Source organism: Brachyistius frenatus, unplaced genomic scaffold, assembly GCF_029030835.1.
Source record: "Brachyistius frenatus isolate BFR_SWC_R1_liver_20210118 unplaced genomic scaffold, ASM2903083v1 Contig_140, whole genome shotgun sequence".
Lineage (NCBI taxonomy): Eukaryota > Metazoa > Chordata > Actinopteri > Embiotocidae > Brachyistius > Brachyistius frenatus.
In genome coordinates this window covers 569,288-593,069 of record NW_027210739.1, presented here as the reverse complement: position 1 = coordinate 593,069, position 23,782 = coordinate 569,288, and the positions used below count along the sequence as shown (strand labels likewise).

General features: G+C 41.8%; 1 protein-coding gene and 1 long non-coding RNA gene across 10 annotated transcripts in view; one reads left to right on the top strand and one right to left on the bottom strand.

The window, feature by feature from the left end:
• The window catches only part of LOC138630755 (uncharacterized), a 103,796-nt gene extending 89,446 nt beyond the window's left edge, over nt 1-14,350 (bottom strand). Inside the window, exon 1 of the long non-coding RNA XR_011311664.1 lies at nt 14,308-14,350. This is a non-coding gene — a long non-coding RNA (uncharacterized lncRNA). The remainder of the gene's footprint in view (nt 1-14,307) is intronic.
• rgs3a (regulator of G protein signaling 3a) overlaps nt 1-23,782 on the top strand; it is a 121,565-nt gene that overhangs the window by 62,247 nt on the left and 35,536 nt on the right. For 7 of the 9 annotated variants that reach the window (XM_069715262.1, XM_069715265.1, XM_069715264.1 and 4 more), the window contains one exon: nt 6,855-6,989. In XM_069715262.1, coding sequence (XP_069571363.1) covers nt 6,855-6,989 — 135 coding nt within the window. Of the gene's footprint in view, nt 1-6,854; nt 6,990-15,673; nt 16,069-18,748; nt 18,868-23,782 lie in introns of those variants that run through there. The other 2 variants (XM_069715269.1, XM_069715270.1) reach the window with 2 other exon arrangements.

Below are 23,782 nucleotides of genomic sequence, written 5' to 3'. Positions count from 1 at the left end.
AAACGAGGTGAAATCACAGTGTGATGGCTTGCATGTAGGCTGTGGAGCAGCGAGGGAGCTCCGTCATCAGGCGGTGTTGTGCATACAAATAGTATTTTTGCTGAGAGGATTGCACGGGAAAGGTCACAATCCTCCTGGTTCATTATGCGCGGGGTGACGTCCATGTGACGTTTGTGGACACAGTTAATAACAGTAACAGTAATTGTGATTGAATTACTCCAAATGAAGACTCAACTGCTGTCCAGAACCGAGTGGACATGTCATAGGTGCTTGTTTGCTGTGTGTGTATGCGCAGTATTCATTTTCTATGCATCCCCGTATGCATTTAAATGAATTCTTTGCCTTCAGGTGCATCACTGACTGCATGACATACTGTTCAAGCTGTCACTTGCAGTCTGGTGAATGATACGTACTCAGGGGCTCTAGTCAGCAAAATACGAACTTTATGGTTGCGATCCATAACAGAGTGAGGACAGGACCAGGACCAGTGTCTCAGGGGTCCCGTTGTACTGAGATATACCCTCTCGCCTCCAGCCAAGCCACAGCCTTAAGTGTGTGCTACTTTTGATGGGATTTAATATGCCAGTTTAGATTGGCAGCTCTGTGCGGCTATACATCTAAATATAATCACTTCACGACCTCCATCTTAGTGAAATGATTGCATTGAGATCTATGAGGAGGATAAAGTGTTCCTCTGAGCTGTACTAAATTGTGTTTTATCTCCTTTTTCCATCAGATGCAGGCAGCATTGACCTAAATGCTAATCTTATGCAGGATTGTACATTCATGCTTATGCAATAAAAGCACAACTGATCATGTGAAAAGGCAGAAGAAGCCATGATAATTGCTACAGTGAATTATCAGTGAACTCTGACCGGATAATGATCATGACGAAAGAAAATATGCAACTCAACTGCTGCTAAAAAAAGACGAAAACCGAGAGGGAAAAAGTTTTTGGAAACAGTAGTTGACTTCAGAAAACATCCTGCAGGCCCTGTCATGTGCTTATCATTCTCCCTGGTGGCTATAGGAAGGGCCTCGGGCCAAGGACTCCAGTCTACACGCTCTATTCACGGCAGCTTTGTCTTGGCAACCCGCTGAAGAGCTCTGAGCTGAATACCAGACAAACAAACCAGAAATAGATGAAAGAGTGTGGGAAAGCCACCGAGTTGAGGGGAAATAGCTTCTGTTGTTAAATGAAGAATATGCACCTCCATCAGCAGGAGCACAAACACGCTTAATAACGTATGGGAACACCCGTCGAGGTGCAGGCGCACCCGACTCTCAGAGGGGACGAGACTTTGATGCTTTTATTTCATGGTCAGAACCAAACTTTCAACCTCGTTACTCGCTTTTTGTTAAACGAACATGCTCATTAAACCACGTTGATGTTTAGTCGGTATAGAGTTTACAACGTTCATCATGTTCGTGTGCTTGCATTAAATCGTAGTAAATTAATTGGAAATGGAAAATTACAAATCACAATGTTGTCCAGATGGATGAAAAAGTCACCAAAAGTTATAACAATTCATCCTCGTGAATATCTGTGACACATTTTTATTTCAATCCATCCAATAGCTGTCAAGAGGTTATAAATGTAAAAACTCATGGTGGTGCTACTTGACAGGCTCACCAAAGTCCTAGGATTCATTCTCTGGGAATCTGTACAACATTATTTTTGTGAATCCATGGAGGAGATATTTCAGATGTGCCAGGACAGTAAGAAGATCAAATAATATGGAGACGACAGTAAATAGGAAAAGAGAGTTTAAGTTTCCTCAACATCCAGTTACAGTAGTGAGGATGCTCCACACTAAGAGGCGGCTCGCCGCTTAAGCATCATTAAGTCTTGTTTACATGTCACTTATGTGGCAGCTTTAAACCCATTAAGTGCTGCAGTTACAAAGCCTCGATGGCTTGGAGGTGAAACCCAATAGCCCACTGCGGAGAAACGGTGGAGAGGACGAAGGTTATGACTGAGAGATTTGGACATGGAAGTATTGACTGCAGCCTGCGCCTCTTTAAGCAGGACTATGAGGTATTAGGACAATGACGTGCTGCTAGTTTTATGTGTAGCTAGCTCCATTGAGCAGCTCTAGCGTACGGCGATGACTGATGGGGTAGGAAAGTGCTTGGTGTGTCGGTGTATGGGGACTTACACTAAAAAAAAAAAAGTACTTTAATCTTGATACTTGGTCTAAAAAGCTGCTTAAGATTTTACATTGTACCATTCCTGCTTTTATGTATTTTTCTTTTTGGGAAGTATATCAAAATAACTATTAGAGCACTGATCCTCTATTTCTTTTCTGCATTCTCTCTATATATGTACTTTTAAAAACGAGTTCTACCTGCTTCAATTTTCTTCCTTTAAAACACTCGTGTACTGAAGTAAACTGAATTTCATCTGAAGGAGTTAAACTATCATCTGCAACCGGTGCACAAAGCACAGAGAATAATTGAAGCTGAGATTGAGTTGCAGTTGGAATCACAGACTAAATATAAAAATGGACATAATCTCCGGGCACAAAAAAGTGAAGCGAATGCGTAATTGTCTTAAAGTGAAATACCTCTGTGGGCCACCAGGGGCTGACTAAAAAAAAAAAAAAACAACTCTGGCTCCAATAGATTCCCAATCAAAAACCACCAACTTTCAAGAAGTGCCAACTTCTCTCATGAAATACAAAGTCAGTAAATGTTTTCTACACGTCATTGTGGTCCCATTAGCTAAATTCACTCCTTCTAATCAGTGTTTTTTTGTTTTTTTTGGTCTTTCTGAAAATAATTCCCCTAAAATGAGCATGCTGAGCAGCAGATGAGAGGAGTGAATCCACGTTAGTATTTGTTTCTGTATGCAAATGAAGCTCCACCCAGCAGCTGGTTAGCTTTGGTTTGAGATGGCTAATTGACCCAAGCCACCGGCGTGAGTTTCATCTGATTCATAGCAACACAACAAATTAGTAAATGTCCCCAAAATGTCCAACTGTGCCTTTAAACTTGAATTATATGTGATCTTTGCCACACGAGGACAGAGCTTTAGAAACGGGTCGTTTTTAAACCAACAATATTAGCTGTCATTTAAAGGGTGCTAACCTGTGCTGAGGCTGTTTAGGTGAGCCGTGTTGACGGCCGTCCAGTGACACGTTGACAACTCGTCTGCCAGATGGCTCCGGGGGTGGGGGGGGGGGGGGGGCTTCAACCACGGAGCACTTTAATCAATCTGATTAAGGGGAAATTCTGCCCGTATTTTTAGCCACTCCATGCCAAACCTGTGGCCAATCACTGAGTTTGATATTATTAGCTCTTCTGTTTATCTGTTCGAGGGGTGCATTTAGAAACAAGGGTGCACCAATGTAGGAGCTAGAGTAAGGAAACCATTACCTACTTTAACTAATGTGATTATTTAGGTAATAATTTTATAAATAAGATAAATAGTCATCGGCTTTGTTTACGATTTGACTCAGCTGCTGAAACTGACAGATCAGTTTGTCTTGGAAAAGGCCGGCTAGTCGTCCAGCAGCGGGCCACTGACAGGAGGCTGTACGGTGCCAAACATGACTTAACATAAACATCCCCGAGGACCTGCCTCCACAGTCTCGGGCAGATTCAAGTGAATTTTTTCAAATTGAATAGATGTTGCAGCTGATTTGGTTGCAACACGGGTAAGATTGTTAGTTAATTCAATTTATTTGTGATTTTAAAACTTTAAAATTGCTCATTTTTGTTAACCTTAAGAGAAATATAGTGCAGAAATGGGAAGTATCACTTAAATCTGGGTCAAACTTAGAGACAGATGTTTTTTGAAATAGACTGCGGTGGGAACATTATAGAAAGCTCCAGCTGGCTCCGGACCATTCCTGCTTAAAACATCTGATCTGTGACCAGCTGTCGACAGTTTACAGGCACGACTGATGGTTTGAACCGATGTAATGCCGTGATGTGTACATGTCGCTGTCAGGAGCAGCACACTGGTGTGTAATAATGGAATAACAGATGGAGAAGAGAAATGTAAATGATAGCTGGAGACGCGTGAATCATCGGTAGGATTTCCCGAGAAGAGCATTTTAAAAATGTGATGCGAAACAAAAACGCACGACTCTTTATTCTGTAATACAGCGTTGTTTTGAAATCATCACATCTTCTGAATATGGAGCGAGAGTAGGGATGCATTTATAGTAAGGAATTCAAGCTGGTGTGTACGCTATGTAAAGGTGTGTGTGTGTGTGTGTGTGTGTGTGTGTGTGTGTGTGTGTGTGTGTGTGTGTGTGTGTGTGTGTGTGTGTGTGTGTGTGTGTGTGTGTGTGTGTGTGTGTGTGTGTGTGTGTGTGGATGCAGGTGGATGCTGCCACCGGGGGTCATGAATTGCTTCACGCAGATGTTGCTCCATCTCTCGTGGGGCGGTGGAGGAGTTGCCTGGAAAGACCTGAACATATGAGGCGATGTTTTCCGAGCCTCTGCATTGTTTTTAAGTTGTCCCTCGTTTCTTCGTTGGACGGAGGGTTCATGATGACCCTCCGCTGATGTCCTCGTTTCCCTCCTTGTTCTATTGTGGCTCTATCTTTTAGAGACATGTGTCTTATAGGTCATGGAGGGGATGACGCCTCAAGACTGATCCACGTCAAAGCCCCATTTGCGATGCTTTGAAAAAAATATGTAGAGTACAAAAGACCAAAAGGTTGAATAAAAAGGTCGCATGGATCTGTGTTAATATAATATCTATAATAGAACCATTAAATCAGGTAATCAGTCAGCTATCTAATGCCTGTAGCTTAGACAAACAGAAACTTCCTTTAATTATTAATTTACTTCCATTTTTTTGTAGATGGAATACAGCAGGTACAAACCTCGACAACCTTTTCCTCCATTTTCTGTGTTCAGATCAATAAAAAGACGATCCAGCTTGTGTGTTTTTGCTCATCGCGGCCGTTACGGTCCCTCGAAACGTGGTTTTCAGGAAACATCGGGGACAGAATTATTTCCAGCTTCATGGCTGCTCATGTTTCACTTCACCTTGCGGCTTTCTGTAAAAGAACGTCTGCTGACCTTTTCTGACATGTAGAATCTACGCTTGACATGAGAACAAAAAAACAACAACAACAACAACAACACAGAAAGCAATGTTATGTGGTTTGTTTACATTGAAGTCTGTATGTTTGTGTGTGTGTGTGTGTGTGTGTGTGTGTGTGTGTGTGTGTGTGTGTGTGTGTGTGTGTGTGTATTATTGTTGCACCCTTATAGACTCAGATTCAGTCCAACATCAGAGAACATCAACATTGATTTCTAGTCTGCTGTGAAAAAGCCTCTATTTCATCATCTCATACGGTTGAAAACAGTCAATATCATAAACGCTTTTGTCGTCTAACTTCACATTTTTTTCCCGTCTCTTATCTGTCTGTATTAAGTGCTTTACATTGAAATGGTGAATTCATACGTTCAGCCTTGAACCTACAACCATCAATGCAGGCTTTAAGTGCATCAGGTCTTCAACCTCAGTTGATGTGAATGTGTAATGCTGGTAGAGATTTTACTGCGAGAACCATACGTTTTGTGTTTCCACAGGAAATGCTGTCTCGGTAATTACAGACGTGGATTACCAAATCAGAAATGTGCTAAGCATTACCGCGTATTACACACAACACGCTAATATAAACCGAAGCTTTGTTCCCGTTTTAAAAGGCAGTAGCGAAATCCCAGTTATTGGTTTATTAGATTTATTTACGACAGAGGCCGCACACGAAATGCATTCATCTCTGAGAGAAAAGATGCTTTGTACCAGATTTAGATACGAGCTCATTTCCATCTGCAGTCAGTCAGTCAGTTCTGTGAGGGAGCTAAAATAATGTCCGTTAATGGTTGCAGCAGCAAATACAAACGTTGATGTGGAAAAAAAAAAAAAAAAAAAGATGTGCTGAATGTTTAAAATGTTAAAGTCAGAGCCTTTTTGTCTGTTTTTCAACAGACACCTTTTCTCACTCTGGATTTTATACAACCTCAAAGATAAACTCCTTTTTATTTTCTTTTTTAATAGAAGCTCAGTCTTTTATCAAAAGTACATTGCTGGAATCGTGGCCAAAAGCAAATGAGCCCATTAATCCAATAATGATGTAATCCGGACATCACTGACATCAGACAACAGATCACAGATTCTGGATGTCTTGAAGATGGCCGATGTTTTTTTTTTTTTTTATGTTTTATGAGTGAAAAACTTTATCAGACCGAACGTCGCCAACTCTTGCCGATTAAACACCGGCTGTCAAATACTGGTTGTCGTGTATTCCCCAGAGATGCATTGATTTGTACTCTTCACCATCTTGATACTCGGTTGCGTCATCATTTTTTCAGCATATCAAGTTCTGCCTAGAGTGGATACCGGCCGTTATTTAATTTCACTAAAGCTAGCAGTTTGCTGTACGCACTTCTCGCTCTGCGGTAAAAAAACAAACAAAGTTCAGATGACGTCTGAATATGAAGGACAGTTCGAATCCTTTTAGGAAACTGCGTTTATTTTCAAACACCCTCGTGACCGATAAAAAAAATAAATAAAAAAAAATCAAGCTCTTTTGTTAGTTATTGTCCTTTTCTGAATGCACTCACTTCTGTTTTTTTTTTTTTTTCATCACACTGCTGGTCTTAAAGTCTTATTTAAAACAGCCTTTCATTCATTTTTCTTTCATTCACGCTTCATATTGTAATCCGCTAATTTGTTCTCTTGAGCTTTACCCGTCTTCAATGCTTTCGCTGCCCGAGGATCAGGAGACGCCGCTTCCTCTCTACTTCTCTGACAGTAGATGCCTAATTGCCTGCTGTCTTTTCCTCCACCCCTTTTCGCTCATCTCTCCCTCTCCCTCCCTCTCCAGAAGTGTGACTGCCTGCTCAGCCTGGAAGCTTATTCAGCCGACCAGAAGCGCCGCGTGTGTCAGTGCCTGAAGGACAACATTGACAAGCAGCTTCAGCTTCACAGGAGGGAACCCACCGTCCCGCATTTCGAGCAGGTACGACACATGGACACACGTATGTAGGAGCATTTCCTGTTTGAGACGAGTCGGTAAAACACATGAGCACATGGGAATGCATATATATGGTGCATCCCCCCCCTCCCCCCGGCCCCCTTTCCATCCCCCCCCACCTCCCCCCAATCACAGATGCCCTGTGAACACCACACACTCCCAAGCATACACATTGAGTCTTGCACCACCATAATGAAGATTTCTCCAGTGGCTCTCACGTGTCTTTGGGCAGCTTTAAATGCTGCCGTCTTATCCGGCTGCGTTTAAATAGTTGCTCCGCTTTGGTCCGTGTCAGCTCAGTCAACTCTGTACAAGAGCAGATGTGGTGTTTTGTTACTCGTACTTGATTTAAACCAACGTGCGTGTTTGGTTCTCGTTGTATCAGCTGTTTCGCAGCGGGACGGTCGGAGGGTCGACTGCTTTGTGTTTTCATTGACATACTTGTGTTCATGTTTCGCTTCCCTTTCACTTTGCAAAGTTTTTGTTCATGGCTTCAGTTTTCCTTAAATACGTGTCTGTTGAACTTATTGGGATGAAGATGTTCTGTATTTTTGGCCTAACAGGTGACCTGGGATTTTGTTTTTTCACACTTGCAGTGGAAACGAGTTGAACCCACCTTCGGCTCATGTGTTAGCAAACGGTTGCATATTCACACCTCCGCAAATACGATGCAACGTTAGCTCTCATTTTGAGTTGTGCTCACTCCTTTTAGCTCTGTTTTGGGTCTCTACTAACCAATAAGGGAAATATGAATTTCTTTATCAATTAAATGCTGTTAGATGTGTTCAGCAAAACAGTAAAGTTACGTGCTGGAGTATCAAAACAAAAGAGGTTATAAATGCTTGATACGACTGAGCGTTTCTCACTTTTAACAACCACTTGCACATTTCACGTAGTTATTTGATGCTGACGTTGGTTTGATGCAGTGCGATTCAGTCTCATCGGTCGTTGCTTTGAGGAAGCAGAATGAAAACATCTGCGTCTGCGCGCCTCCTCCTGCTGATTTGAAGTGATGTGAGTTTGGGAGCGCTCTGGTTCACGACTACATTCTTTGATTTCTGAAAGCGTTGTCGTTATGTCGCCTTTTCACGGTCAAATCACTGAAACGTTATCGTCTCATCTGCAGCGCGAAGTGCTTCTTGTGGAAATTTGTTCTGGTAGCGGCAGGCGGTCCGCAAAGTTTGGGAACCTGTGATGTAGCGCGACGGTGCGCAGAGATCCACCGTAACGGATCTTTAAATGCTCACTGGGCTTCGACTGGCCTGATTAAGAGGCTGGCGGCAGGGGAGCCGTGACTGAGATTACCACGGCCCAGTTTGGTCATTTCAAGCACTACCCAGGGAAATCTGCGCAAAGAGCTTTCTTTTTTTTTTTCAAAGGTTCTGTAATTTTTGGAAAAGAGAGAGTGCCAGTCATAACTTTGGACCAAACACACAGATTCATGTCTTCTGGAGCAGTTTTCACTGGTGTTAAAGATCAATATGGTTTATTTATATCTGACTATTTTTTAGATTTACATCATTTCTTTTTAACATCATTCACATTTCTTGCTTCTCTAATTTGTAATTCTTTTTTTCTTCATTCCTTCTTTCATTTTTGATGAACGGCAGCTCATTCATCCCGGTTCATTTGAGAAAGGGCATTAAAAGGGTAAATAGCCTCGAGTGTAGATGACACACCTGTTGTATATCGGCCCTTCATTTAATCAGCTCATGAAAGAGAGAAAGAAAGAAGGACGAGCCGGCAGTCTTTTATCCTGTCTCACTACATGTGCATCTATTTATTTATCTATTTGTTTATCTGCGTGTATGTGTATATCTTTGCCCTCTTGGGTTGTCTGAAAAGATCCAGGGTGAGACCTGATTACCCAAAATATTCTTCAGTGTTTGAACTATTTTAAGAACTTTGCCCAAGAATTCATCAAATATTAACATGGAAACACACACAGCATCAAAGATGAGATCAATAAACTTCAAGCTATATGTTCTGATGTATTGTTACAAAGCGAAATCAACCTTTTAGTATTTAACTGAAGACTCGATCCACAGTTAGCTGTTTAATCACTTTTCATTGTTTCCCTCCGTTTTCGCACATCTGAAACTTGAGCTTTTTGAAATCAGTCTAAAGTTTGAGATACATTTGTTATATAATATTTAAGCTAAACGTTCAAATTAAGCCATTACAAACATTCATTAAAATATTCAATTTTTAAATTTTGCTGACTTAGCAGTTTTTGTAGATACAGACAGACATAATTACAAAAACACTGCTAAGTGCTGGAGGGAGTGCATCATATTTTCATATACAAACAGGATTTTTAATAATTCATTATTAGTCCTGGAGCAGCTGATGGGACAATCTCAGACACGTCCTGCCCAGAATCCTTCCTGTCCTTCCTGTCCTCTGTGCGGTTATTAGAACCTTTCATTGTAATCGCTTATTAAATGGAAATCGGAGCGCTGTCCCGAAGGCAAGTGGGAATACACGCTTAATCATAACATTTTACATCTAGACAAATTAGTTCACTTTTGATTGCATTTCCCTGGAGTACCTTGGAGGCACATAGTTTGTATTCAGTCAACTCCAGATGTATTTAATAATATGCAAATCAGCTTTGTCAAGCGTGGGAGATTGGAGGACAATGCCTTTGTTGCATCCTGACGGTTGAATGAGAGACTTTGAAAGCGAAGCATCTTGTGTATTTTACTCGGCGTCTTGGGAAGCATCCTTCGGGTAATTTCATATTGCCCAAAAAAAAAAAAAGGAGCACACACTCCTATAGATAGATATGTACACAAACATGTGGGTCAGATCCTTCCGCTAGAGAGATCTGCATCAGATAAACGCCTAAAAACGAAGTTAACAATTTCAAATCACACTAAACATGCAGCAAATCTGCTGCAGTGTTTCTATCAATATATTTATCTTAATTTTGTAGAGACCAAACACAAAAAGTTCTCCACCCACTCGTCCCCGAATCATGACTTTGTGTTGTGTGCAGCTCAAAACATCCCGGTGGATATTCCAAGAAGTTAACGTGAAAGAATAAACCTTTGTTGGTGCTTCAATAGCTTCATTTCTGCCTCATTGTTGCTGCACAGTCAACCGGAGAACGTATCTTTTAAAGCGAATAGATAGTCTGTATTCCTGCCAGCGAGTAAGAACCGCAGCCGAGGAGCTTTAGAAAATTGCCCATTGATTTCCCACATTTCCCTCGTGTCAGAAACTGTATTGCTCCTCTCGTGCACAAAGCCCAGTAAATCCACACTTAGCTGAAGCATGCACCTTCCTCAAGAGCTGTGTTGAAGTGTGCAGAGAGAGCAGGATCCACTCCAGGGAGAAGAAAACTAAACAAAACACACAGTTGCTGCAGAGACCACATTCCTTTTTATCAACTCGTGTTACATTTCTCATTCATGTTTTTCCAGCAAATGGGCTTATTTTCCGTCACACTGTTGATGTCAGCAGCTGCCCTACTTCCTGCAGTCCTTGAACACTTTCAATGCTTCTCTTTGGAGGTATCTGGACACCATCCCCCTTTTCACTTGGCCTCTAATCTGCGAGTCCCCCTGAGACTCCCATAATGAGGATTTGCCTGTTTCTGTTCCGTGCGGAGCTTTATTTATCTTACAGCATATGTTTAACAGAGTGGGTTTGGAGCAAATGTTTACGATGACTCACCTCAGCTTGAATATCTGATGGCCTGTCGGTTTTCTTGGATTACGTCACTCTGCTAGCCCGATATCAAATAGTACAAAATGAAGTTATAGATGAAAAAAAAAGTCAAACAAAGAGTGGTCTGTGATTTAAGGGTGAGTCAGATAGTCATGGAGATGAAGGCGAGGATATTACACAGCAGACGATGTTGAACTGTCATGTGGTGCAACAGAGGACGTTCATAGAGACCGAAGACCGACATAAAGACACTGAACTGAATATGTTGCCGCTGGGAGCATTTCAGACGTGACGCATTTTATTTTGACCCTCTGATTTGGTCATTTTTCATTGATTTTTGCGCTTCTAGCGGGTGCATGTTATTAAATGGTTTCTTTTTTTCACCCTTTCTTGTTTGTTGTTGTTACGTCCTGCTTTGTGCAGTAGCCTGGAGGCAAAGTTAATTCAGCTTCCTGTGTTTTAGTCAATAAAAAAAAAAAACATTCATCCTCCTAAACATTTTGTAAATATTTCACATAACTTGCCTACTTGAAAGGGTGGACGTTGATTTTAGTGATGTGATGTATGATTGTATGTTTTATTTTGAAAGAGGACTGGCTGCTCTACGCTTTTCTCTGTCTGACTTCCTGCCGGGCTGATCTGCTCTGGGGAGACTGACGCTATCTCTTTCCTACTTTTGTCGGGACCGTTCTTTATTTCAGGAGGAGATTGTTGTTCCTCTCGAATCACTCGTACACATCGGAGCTTCGGTACCGATCTGTTTTGTGCAAGTCGACATCGTTACCAGATTACAAACTGCAGCACCGCTCTGTTGAGCGGTTAACAGTTTGAAAACTCTTTGCCCAATATTTATTTATTTCACGTTACATTATTTCATATTGTAACGTCATCCTTTTCAGGGGCTGAATAAATGGTATTAAAAAGGAAGTCTAATTGTGAACTAATGTTTTGCTGTACTTTAAGCCTTCAAATTAAAAGCAGTTGCGACTGCACAATTAGTGGAGATATTTTTCTTTATAAGAATCAAGATGTTTTTAGTAAGGGAATGCACAGTGAGCAGTAAATAAACTATTCATTTAATAAGCTGCTTTATTTGCTTTTGTTTGCGTGCTCAAAAACTAACACCTACACTTTGTGGTACCCCGCAGTCATTAAGTCCCTCAGCTGCTTCACTTGAAAGCTTCCGGTACATTCTTGTCTGGGCAGCATTAGCCACTAAGCTGCTGGAAAAATAAATTTGCACAGCTGCACACACACACACACACACACACACACACAACCGCACTTGCACAGTTAGTGTTTGATGAGCAATGCTTGCACTCGTTCTTTGAGTTGGAAGAGGAAAGAAAACTATTTGCAGTCGGAGTCACATCAATTTTCGACTTCGGCTCACGAGCTCACATAAACGGTGGAAAAGAAGATGGCTGCTGCACTAATGAACAAAAGTGTGTCTGTTCTGCTCTCCCTTTGTCTCATTCCTCATTTATGAGAATCTGTTTTAGCTGCAGAAGTGGTTATAAAGCAGCATTTACGTGACGTGGTGTGACAGGGAGCCTCTCACACCGCCTCTCCGTCGTACTCCATCGCTCAACATGTCGAGTCGTGGATTCCCGATGAAACTAAAGAATGCGACGGGCGCTTCTGTAACGTGTTCTTTGTAAGTCGGCACGTGCCTTCAATGAAACAAAAGTGGGAACTCGATCAAAGACGCATGGAGTTCGGGCACAGATAGGAAGTGTCGGTGAATATGCAATCGTATCTCACTTCCAGGGGCACGCTGCATCTTAAGCAGCCACACAAAATAACAAATAGGAAATAAAATCACTGCCCAGTTTAGTTTAGGATTCACTGCAGAAGCTGTCAGTTTGGTTACAGAATATTATGGAAGGACAGCACACGCTGGCAGCATCTTTTCAGGATATACCACCTTCCCACTGTTTCACATCAGTTCTTGTCTTTTATAAATTTGACACGGATTCAAATTTGAAAGCATGGAGCCTCCCGATTCAAACAACTTGAAGATACCACGATGCTAACAGAGGCCACTCAAATAGCTCCTTACTTTATTTCTGATCACTAAAAAACTGTTTTTTTTTTGTCATCTACAGGGGAACGTACTGTCCATGTGAAATAAATTTTACCTTTAGAGTCCAAGGGACAAAACACGTCCAAACCTTTTGTCTTTTTGAGTAAAAACAAGGCTGAAGGATCAACAACTCCACCACCAGAATATTTATTCACAGTATTCATACTTATCGGTGTGTACTTGATGTTTTCTGTGTTTTTTTTGGGCGGGGATGATGTAAACAAGCAGCCGAGGGATCGTGTGTTTTTAAAAAAAAAATTTATGCAGTTTCAGCGGGTATCCAGTGAGGAGAAGAAGAAGCTGTGAGACGTGGGTGGACATCTGTCATGTCAACGGGGAAATCTAAACACAAATATTTACATCATACACGGCAGATAGAAAGAACTTTGCAGGCGTCGGCACCGATATCACCGCTCAGCCTAAAACAAGAGTCTGAAAACAAGATGATAAGTTTAAAGCGTCTAAATTGAGAGTAAGATATGTTGAACATCTGCACCGGACCATGTGATTAACATTTCTCTTGCTCTCGTTGTTTCTCTGCAACAGAAGCCGACTTTCCCCTTCATTGTGTCTAATTAGACATGGATGAATTCCATTTGTCTTTTGTTTTCCTTTCTTCACACACACGCACGCACACACACACACACACACACACACACACAAGCACACACATCGCATGCTATTTTCGCGAAGTGTTGTCCTGACGTCTAAATTTAGTGCTCATTCAAAATGGTACAAATGTCAGGATCTTTTCCAAAACATATTCTAGTAAATCTGCGACTCATCGTGTTTTATTAGATTTGTGCTTCCAGAAATGTCTTTCTGTAACGATCTAATGACGACAGAGCAAAACAGTGCAGGCCAGCATTTATACCTCATTGAACTGTGAATAAGTTGGTCGTCTTCAGCTGAGGCGGGGACAATATCTAAGCTAACATTTTGTTATTTTATTACTCACACTAAGTTTATATAAAGATTTAGAGTAGGTGCTATCAAAAAATCTCTTCTCTGAAGAGGGTGAGTGCCAGTTCACCACAACTGTCCACTGGCTGCTGCAGTAACTTCACACTTATCTGATGTATGTCAGTGACATCAGACGGAGCGACAGCACTCTCAAGCTTTTTCTTTTTTCTGCAGAAGTAAGGATTCTTTGGAGACTGAGAAACTCTCGTGCTCCCTCTGATAATACTTCTCCAGTGTGGATGTATTTGTCAGTAATTCAAGTGCGTATTTGTTATTCATGGCGCTTTCTTTGTTCTCCGGCACACTAATCTGAAGTGTGTCGATGAGAATTTGAAAAACTGACGAAGAAACAAGAAATAAACCCTTAAAGATGAAACGTCATCATGTGAGGTGTCACATTTTGTTCTTCACTCTTTTTTTCTTTCATTATTATTTTGGTCTTTTCACCTTTTCCCATTTTACAGCAGCCATCGAGTGCAAACATGCCCTTTCATTTCTTATCTGTCTATCTGTATCGCTGCCTTTGTTCCCCTTCGCTACCTTCCACCTCTAGTTTCTCTAACAGTCACACACACACACACACACACACACACACACACACACACACACACACACACACACACACACACACACACACACACACACACACACACACACACACACACACACACGGCAGAGTGATGTTAATCATTGTGGCCTGTGGTGTTGGATTATTAATTCCCTCGGCTTTCTTTAAAAATGAATGATTTCCCTTCGATGGAGTTGTGTTTGGCTTTACTTTAGCTCACCTTTAACTATTCATAACTGCTGGGTGATGGCGATGCATCAGCACACCAGGTAGTTTAGATAAGAGCCTCGCAGACTCAGTCCTGAGAAGGTAATGCAGAGCATCAAGTCCATTCGGTCTCCGTTTTAATTATGCACATTCTTTACTCTGAAAAAAATTACGTTTGTTTGGCTGAACATGTAACGGAGCCGGGATAATAGTTTAATTGGAAAATTGCTCTGCTCTTTGTGACACGAGGACGTTTTTTTGATCAATGCAAAAGTGTTTGACGACAGCAGCCAGATCGAGAACTTAAAACATTCTGCTGCCAGTTAAGAGGCGGAAGCAGCAAAAGAGCAAAGACTGAAATCTAGTTTGGCGTAAGCTGATATTCGACTATTTAAATGTCACTCATTACTTTATGCATCATCTGGATAGACTTTTAGCCAGACATGGAGAGGGAGACGGCGTCTGTGCGGTGTAATGGACGGTGTTTAAAATAGCTATTTGCAAGGTCCATTATATATTAGCACATGATATGATAAGACCTGATGAATAGCTTACATGACTCCCTTCAGGTCTGAGGCAGACACATGGCCATTGTGACAGATCAGGTTTGGTGTGTGTGCGTGTGTGTGTGTGTGTGTGTGTGTGTGTGTGTGTGTGTGTGTGTGTGTGTGTGTGTGTGTGTGTGTGTGTGTGTGTGTGTGTGTGTGTGTGTGTGTGTGTGTGTTTCTTATTAGGTGTGAAAGACATGGCCCTTAACATCCTGCTCTTTGATAGGTTTTGATTCAGTGCTTTGATTTGCAACAGAGAAACTTCTAAAAATAGCATGTGGGAGAAGAGAGAGAGGGGAGGAGGGAGGGAGAGAGGGGGTGGGGGGTGGGGGGGGTGAATGAATGAAGGACACTGAGTTAGCCTCCAGAGAGTTAGTTGCATTTGATCTTCTCCACGTCTTTCTGTACATTTTTAATACATCACATATTTTACAGTTCCTCCTTTCGCTATCACACCTCCGTCTCTCTCTGATTCCATCTGTCTTTCCCTTTCATTTCCCCCCTCCTTCACCAAATCCCTCTTTGAACCCCCTCCTCCACCTCCACCTCCTCCTCCTCCTCCTCCTCCTCCTCTTCCCCCCTCTCTCCGTTTCTCACACACACGTTGGCATGCACGTTATTACCGATCCGGGGGAGAGGCTGGGACCGCTGCAACAACACAGACAAGAACCAGAACAAGGAGGAAACAAGCAGCACTAAAAAAACGTCCAGAAAAACCGACACGGGGGGAAGAAAAAAAAAACCATATGGTCACACTGGATTAAGCTGTCTGCATTTATTTGTGCTGCACACGTGCTTCGTCAGTGTGTGTGTGTGTGTGTGTGTGTGTGTGTGTGTGTGTGTGTGTGTGTGTGTGTGTGTGTGTGTGTGTGTGTGTGTGTGTGTGTGTGTGTGTGTGTGTGTGTGTGTGTGTGTGTGTGTGTGGATGAAGTGTGCCACTATCTGCTGGGACGCACAGCAATAATAACACTCATACACTCATAGAAACAACTGCGTGTCCAGATGCCTGTGTCGAAGGTAAAGTATATTTTTTTGTGATATTGTTTTGAAGATCAGGGTTGAGGCTCTCGTGAGACTTGTGCTGCGCTCTCTATAAATAGGGATTAAGATTATATCATTCCGTGTTCATGCTGACTGAATATTGTCTCGATGTCTGAGTGAATGTGATGCGTGTAAATATCACTTTTTATACGTCCCGTAATCTAAACTCACATTCATACAACCAGAGATGTAAAAAGATCTTTTTTTTTTTTTTGGTTCTTTATCAGACTTTTGGTGGAGATGTCTGTTTCTGTCTTTTTGCTTCTGAAAAGCAAATATTTATGGGGCTTACTATTTCCTAACTGATACATCCAACATTTATTTTGTATTTTTTTTGGACGTTTTTTAAGCCCCATATCAGAATAGGAAAGCCGAGGCTGAGACGACGGGATGGGGGTCATTTGATAAATAGCTCCGGTGTGACTCAGGCTGTTTAATTGATGCTGGTGTCGTTCCAGAGGCAGGTAGAGGAACACTTCAGTCTCAGGGTGCCTTATTTTCTCTTTGTACAAATAATTAATATTCTTTTTTTATTAGAGAAACTGTTTTGATAGAAGTGTGATTGCACCTTTGCGTTTTTTCTCTCTCGCAGTAACAACTATTGAACCGCGTATGAAACCTTCTTGTCGCGTGCTGGACCTTTAACTCTCGAGGGGTTTTCTCGATGATTAATATTTGTTGACGCGAGCAGCCGTGTGGAGGGATAGCAGGTGTGTGAGTGTCTTCTGCCTTTTGATGTCAAATCTTCCTCGTCACGCTGAATTAAAAAAGAAGAAGAAGAAGAAGAAGCCTTTTCTCCCGAGTAGCATTGAGAGTCTCTTGAGATAACAGTGAATGAAAGATGAGAGAAGTATCACGCGCTTCTCTCTCTCTCTCTCTCTCTCTCTCTCTTGAGAGGAGAGTATCACGAGGTTCAATTAGCCACTTACACATGACAGGTACGTCTGTTTGTTCAGGACAAACTGAGTCATGTGCTTCTCTTATATTTGGCACACACGTTTAAGGCTTTTATCACACCTGCCAAGTGTTTTTATTATATTGCGTGTTGTGAATGTCGCGTTATTGACGAGTCAAAAAAAAAAGGTGTCAATGGAAAATACATTTCAGATACGCTCAATTGGATGTTTTCTTTTCTAAAATGTTAAATTTTAGTTTACTTGAACCAAGTTTTATTGCAGCTACTTCGGTTAAAGCAGCATTATAGATATTGAGAAGTTAGCATGTGTCAATAAATGAAAAGGGGCTTTGTAAAGGAAAATATTTGTATTATGCTTAAACTAAGATGCTGAAAAAATGATGTTCAAACCCTGGTGTCATAAAAAAATATAAATTAGTCCACTTTTTGTTTATATTATTTGTTGTAGACCTGCCAAACTATCGGCCGTGCTAGCTCGAGTATCGCTGCTTCCAGTAGTGCAGCAGATTCATGTGTTGAAGCATTACAGGCAGATCTTCATAACTTTTGGATATACGGTTGCCTGTATGGAAAAACAATAAATTCATATTGTTGAAGACAGAAACTGACATTTTTCAGCGCTCTTACAAAGTTCAGGAAATCTCTGCGAGCTGCGACCTCGCTGATGTCTTCATGTTGTGGCAGTTTGCACAAACATATCTATATATAGCTGCACAGTTCATATCTAGAGAAAACAACAACAATGGAACTATTGTTGCTACTCGATCACAATTGAGAAATATTAGATAATCAAATGTGCACATTAAGTTCGATGTGACATCGTCTCACTTGTATTGTGTAAATAAGTACAAAGTGTGTGAAGTTGCCCTCCTTGGCATATAAATACGATCTTATATTTGCTTTAATAGTTGGCAGGATTTAGGTACTTCTGTCTGATATACGTGTCCTAAATAAAATCCATGTAATGTCCAAAGATACGTGACTAGATGCCAGATTTCGATGTTTAAAAAAAAGGGGGGAGTGGAAATTCTGAAGGAGAATTAAAAGGAAGTTCAGCGTTTTGAAAAATGAAGCTATGATCCCAAAAAGTTTATCACAGATAACCGACCTGAGTGCAGTACCAGTGTTCTGCCTTCGTAGCTGCATTAATGTGTGCCATAGAGATGTGTGTGTGTGTGTGTGTGTGTGTGTGTGTGTGTGTGTGTGTGTGTGTGTGTGTGTGTGTGTGTGTGTGTGTGTGTGTGTGTGTGTGTGTGTGTGTGTGTGTGTGTGTGTGTGTGTGTGTGTGTGTGTGTTTGTTTACAGTGGTTGTGTGTCCATTGTGTTCTCTGTGCATCCTGTGGGACCCTTAATATCTTCACACAGAAACGAAGGTCCAGGGGGCCACAAATGGGACACACTTATATGTCAGACAATATTTGCAGACAATCAGGAGGACATTATGGAGCGGTGACCTCAGATGGACATACACACCACATGTTTCTCTCTCCCGGCTCTCATCTCTCATTTGTCTCGTCTCATTATCTCTGTCTCCTCCCTCTCTTTCCTTCTCACTTGTTTGTGCAGCTTGGGAGTCTACCTTCTTCTCCTCTTGGGCATTCTCCCTCTCCCTCTCCCTCTCCCTCTCCCTCTCCCTCTCCCTCTCCCTCTCCCTCTCTCTCCCCCTCTCTCTCTCTCTCTCTCTCTCTCTCTCTTTGGTTGGCCTAGCCCACACTGACACAATCACACACACCAGCCCAGCGAGCCGGCCACAAACACTCACACACACCAGAGGAAGTAGGCCACTTTAATGGGGATGTGTGGAGAGCCTGGAGCTGCCTTTAGAGGATTATAACCTGGACTTGTTTCCTCTTTGCCAGGTAGGGCACATGTAGTGTCACTTCATTTGTATTTTTTTCCATCTACGATTGTAGATTATTTCTGAGTGGTTTTATGCAAACGTTTTTTTTTTTATGGTGCTTTTTTTTGGGGGGAGGGGGGACTCTGGTAGAATATTCATGCAGCTATTTTTGAGTTGCTGAGATTGTTGTGCTGCTTGAAGGCAAGGAGTGGCATGGTCATAAGGAGAGAGGGAGGGAGGGTAGGAAGAAGACCAGGAGATGAGAGGAAAGATAAGAAAAAGCAATAAGGGTCTGTTTATCTCTGGGCATCTTTATGACGAGCTCGTGAAGAGCTGAGTGTCCAAGTCATGTGCCGTGTTGATTCATTTAACTTTTATTTCCACCCCAGATTTATTGGTTTGTTTGCTTTCTTTCTAATTACTCATTTTGTACTGTCACTCCATCCACTTATCCTTCCTTCCTCCGATGGCTTTAACAGCTCTCCTTAAAATGACTGTCCATGTAAAATCACCTCCCGCTAAACAAACAGGAGTTGTGGGCAGTTTTTATGAACAACAGCGATCGGTGCTTTTATTTCAGCGGTTTGTGCCTCAGCTGTGTGCCAGCGATGTAACCGTCCACATGGCCGAGGAGTCGAAGGGTGAGAAGCAGGCAGACTGAGAGGGAGGAACCGGAGGAAGATAGTCATTCAGAGGAGCTACTGTAAACCATGTTAGAGACAAAAGGAGAGAGCCGACCAGAGAGGAACAACAACATCAAGCCCACAGGGGAAAACTGCTTTTCTCTTTTCCTCATTAGGGGGATTGTTGGGTTGGTTTCTTCTCAGAAGGATAAACAGAGTGGGAGAGAATGAGATAACAGTAGTTTGTGTTGGTGCCTGTTGATATAACCAGGGAAGTGATCAATAATACAACGGGGGAGTAAATTCAATTTTAATTACAGCGACGTAAAGATATTTAATCTTAACATTAAAAAAAAAGAAGACTCCTCTCCTCTCCTCTCCTCTCCTCTCCTCTCCTCTCCTCTCCTCTCCTCTCCTCTCCTCTCCTCTCCTCTCCTCTCCTCTCCTCTCCTCTCCCCTCCCTCTCCTCTCCTCTCCTCTCCTCTCCTCTCCTCTCCTCTCCTCTCCTCTTTGTCCTTGACCAATAGCTAACAGTGTCAATGGCCCATCCCTCCATGTACATGAACAAAAACACATGTACTACACACACATACTACACACAAGTATTGTGTTTTTTGTGTGGCACAAATTGCATCTCATTGTTGCAGCAGCTGAAGATATAGTGCACACACACACACACACACACACACACACACACACACACACACACACACACACACACACACACACACACACACACACACACACACACACACACACACACACACACACACACACACACACACAACAATAGATAGATGCACGTACATAAACAAACCTCTCCAGAGAACATTACCTTCACCTCCTGCAGACGAACTCTCACCTCCACCAACACGTAACCGTCTGCTGACCTTAAACTCAGTCTTCATATTAGTATTTAATGATAAATGCTTGGGGGACTTGCTTTTGTCCCTAAATGGGAGACGTGTCCTCACAATAAGACCATTTAAACAGATTTATGTCCCCCACACTGAGTAATACAAGCGCACACACACAGATCTCGCTGCCCTCTTTCTGAGAAGGCCTTTCCAGTCTTTCTCAGTGGTCACATTGTCTTCAGCTGCCTGGCGTCATGAGGCAAGTTACGTCAATGACATTTTCTCTCTGAACCCTCGGCTTCTATCAATAATGCCTTTGCCGGAAAAGAAAAGAAAAGCATCATTCTGCCCTCTCTGGCTGTCAGGGTCTGTTTTCTGTGATTCTTCCAAATCTTTCTGGCAGCAGTGGCACTGTGCCATGCGCTTCTCTAATCAAATTGATTGGAATGATGGCTTCAGTTTTAGCCTGTTCAATTTTGGATCAGGTCCCAAATTGGTAAATTACTAATCTTTATTAAGTTTAAGAGCCAAAAAAAATAAATCTCATATCAAATATTTTATTCATGTGTTTGGCCTTATTCGCCTCCTCCTCTGATGCTGCTACAAACAATCACAAGACGAATGATGGATAACAAAACCAGAATAATGAACCCTCCTAAATGTGCCAAAGTCATTTAAACCAACTGCAAAATGATATAATATTTGCTGCAAGAACAGTAAGTCCTTTGTTTGAATATTTTGACAACCCAACATGTTAAAGTAAAACCTTTTAATAACTTCAGAAGGACTATTGCTCGGCCACAACCTGCTGCTGATGTATCACAGTTGCTGCAGGTTCACCTGCAGGTAACGGGAAGAGCATTGTGCATGCGACGCAATCAGCAAACTACTGAATTCACTGAATCCTGAAGTAGAAATAATACTATTTTCACGACATTTTTCTTCAGCTTCTGCAGCTGCGAGACCAAACAAGTGCTGATTTATTTTTAGTTTAGTTGTCTTCATTGTTGAACAAACAACATTGCCGATGAAAACTGATCTTTAGTATTGCAGTTATTAATGTTTTATCAGCGTGTCCTCTTTTTAGCTTCTCATCTGCAGGAACTAACTGCCAAGTTTTCCTGCAAGACGGTTTTATTACACTCTCCTGCCTCATTTAGTGGCGCTGACATGCACAGTTTTCCGGCAGCCTCACAACACCGTTACCTGTGATCAATAACGGTATTACTTTGTCCATCTGAAAGGATGAACTTTAATTATCACTGGGTAGAAACTCAAATGTAGACCTAAATTAAAGCTCGATTTATACCGAACATGAAATCTTTTTATTGCTCAACTGAGCCCATAACATGATTTATTTATTCATCAGTGAAAAAGATGTTCCCGTGTTCACCTCTTTAAACTACGGACTCATTTACACGTCTTTCTTTGCTCCTTACTCCCCTTTTTTCGAAGTCCTGTTTTCTTCTTCTTCTCTTGCCGTCGGATCACAACGGAGAGGTCTGACAGATAAATGACCATCACCGCCTCATCCGTCTTCTTGCTGTGAAATCAAGGGCAAAAGGAGCCGGCGCCATGCGGTGCATATAATGAGGCCATTCAGAGATTGATCATTTATGTGGTTGAGCCTCTTAACCTGATATTGGTATTGGTATTACACAGCGGTGATGGCTCCCAGACAACAAATTGTTCTGGCCAGGACATGTTAAAACACACTTCACATACATTTACTCGGTGCCGACGCACACGTCTGGACACACTCAAACAATTTGTCTTCCAGTCAGCAGCAATCAGGATTATTATCACATTAGATGCCGCATACCAAGTGTTTATACATCTCTTCCACATTAGACAGGACATGTGAGAGTCTTTTGTAATCTATGACCTGCGATTGCAGGAATGTAGAAAATTAATCGTGTAAGTGTGTGACTTTATGTAACAACCTGTGACGTGGGTTGGAGCGAATGATTTCACTTAAGGCAAATAAACAATTTGGTCTGTGTGTGAATTTAGTGGAAAATTACATGGTTCACAAGTACTGTAGAAAAGAAGTGTGCTGTGACTGTTGAGGGAGATAACGAGGCGCTTTGCTTTGTGCCCTTTGCTGTTAAAACAGGAAGTTGGGATGTTTTTTTCTGTCTTCTTTAAGAGGTAGCTCTAAATTTGATTTTCTTTCTTGTAATGAAATTGGTTTGTCTCTTTGATGCATAACTTTAAGATTCGTACTTAACCTTTAAATACCTGTGTTGGAAAGCTACTAAATACATGTCCTCAAGTACTGTGCTTCAAGTAGCTATAATCAGTATTTTATATTGTTGTAAAACAAAATGGAGACAATATGAATGGATTTGCTTGTAGTGATTAACCTATCCGGTGTTAGTTGGTGGGAAGCTGTTGAAGGATCATAGTTGTGTTGTTAGTCCAGAGGGAGGTCAGATCTTGGGAGGATTTCTGTCTTGTCCCAATGAACAATTGGTGTATTTTGGTCCAATCCAGTTATAACACAGCCAGTAATCTGTGACAGATGTGTTACCAAAAATACCACGAGTCCAGAAGTTCAGTGCCACTGCCCGGACGCAACTGCTGCAATGTACGATCTAACAACCACTTAAAAGCGAATGTGTCAGAGCCTCGATCGTAACAACCGAAGGGCAGCCGGACGGCCACGGTGCCGGCTGTGCACAAGTCATAATCACAGATACAGTCTTAGCAGTGAGAAAGCTGGTCAACCCGCCCCTCTAGTTTTCTCTTTAAATCCAAATATATGAACTTGTGCCTGAACCTCCACAGCTGAGGCTTCACTGACTGTCTCCTATATCACACGAGACCATGTCATGATGCAGCTCAGCCTTTTTCTCCAGAGGAAATGCACAAGTTCTTACGAGGCGAGCGAAAAGTATTGAAAAGTAACACAAGCATATTGCAAAATAGCGCAAAGTTAACACAAAATGATTGTGTGGCTCAATAGAAAACACTGTTGGTGACTTCGTTTTCTGACCTTTCCAGGTAAAAGTTTGATTAACCTCATAACAAGCTGTGTCCCACAAAAAGCAAGTAAAAGAATAGGTGTTAAATTCCAGCTGATTTGATGTTGCGCAAGACTTCTCGGCGTATTTCCATTCATGAATAGATCAAAAAGACAAAGTGTGCCTTCTTGACTGTGAAAGTGGAGCTCAAGTTCAAAAATATAAATCAAATATAAATTGTTATTTTTAACAAAGGAGAAAAAGGTGTTGCTTCAGTTTGATTCTCAGCGTAATCAGCATGTAGATTTAATAAAAACCTGGAACATGACGACTCAGTGAGAAATACGGTTAACTTTGTTCTTATTCTTTGCTTTCACCATGTTCACATTATGTTTTCCCTCTGGGCTGCGGAAACAGGATGTCTTCTTTAGCTTTGTACTTTCTTCGAAGGATGTTGAGACTGCGTATAAAAGAGTTGTCTTCATCAA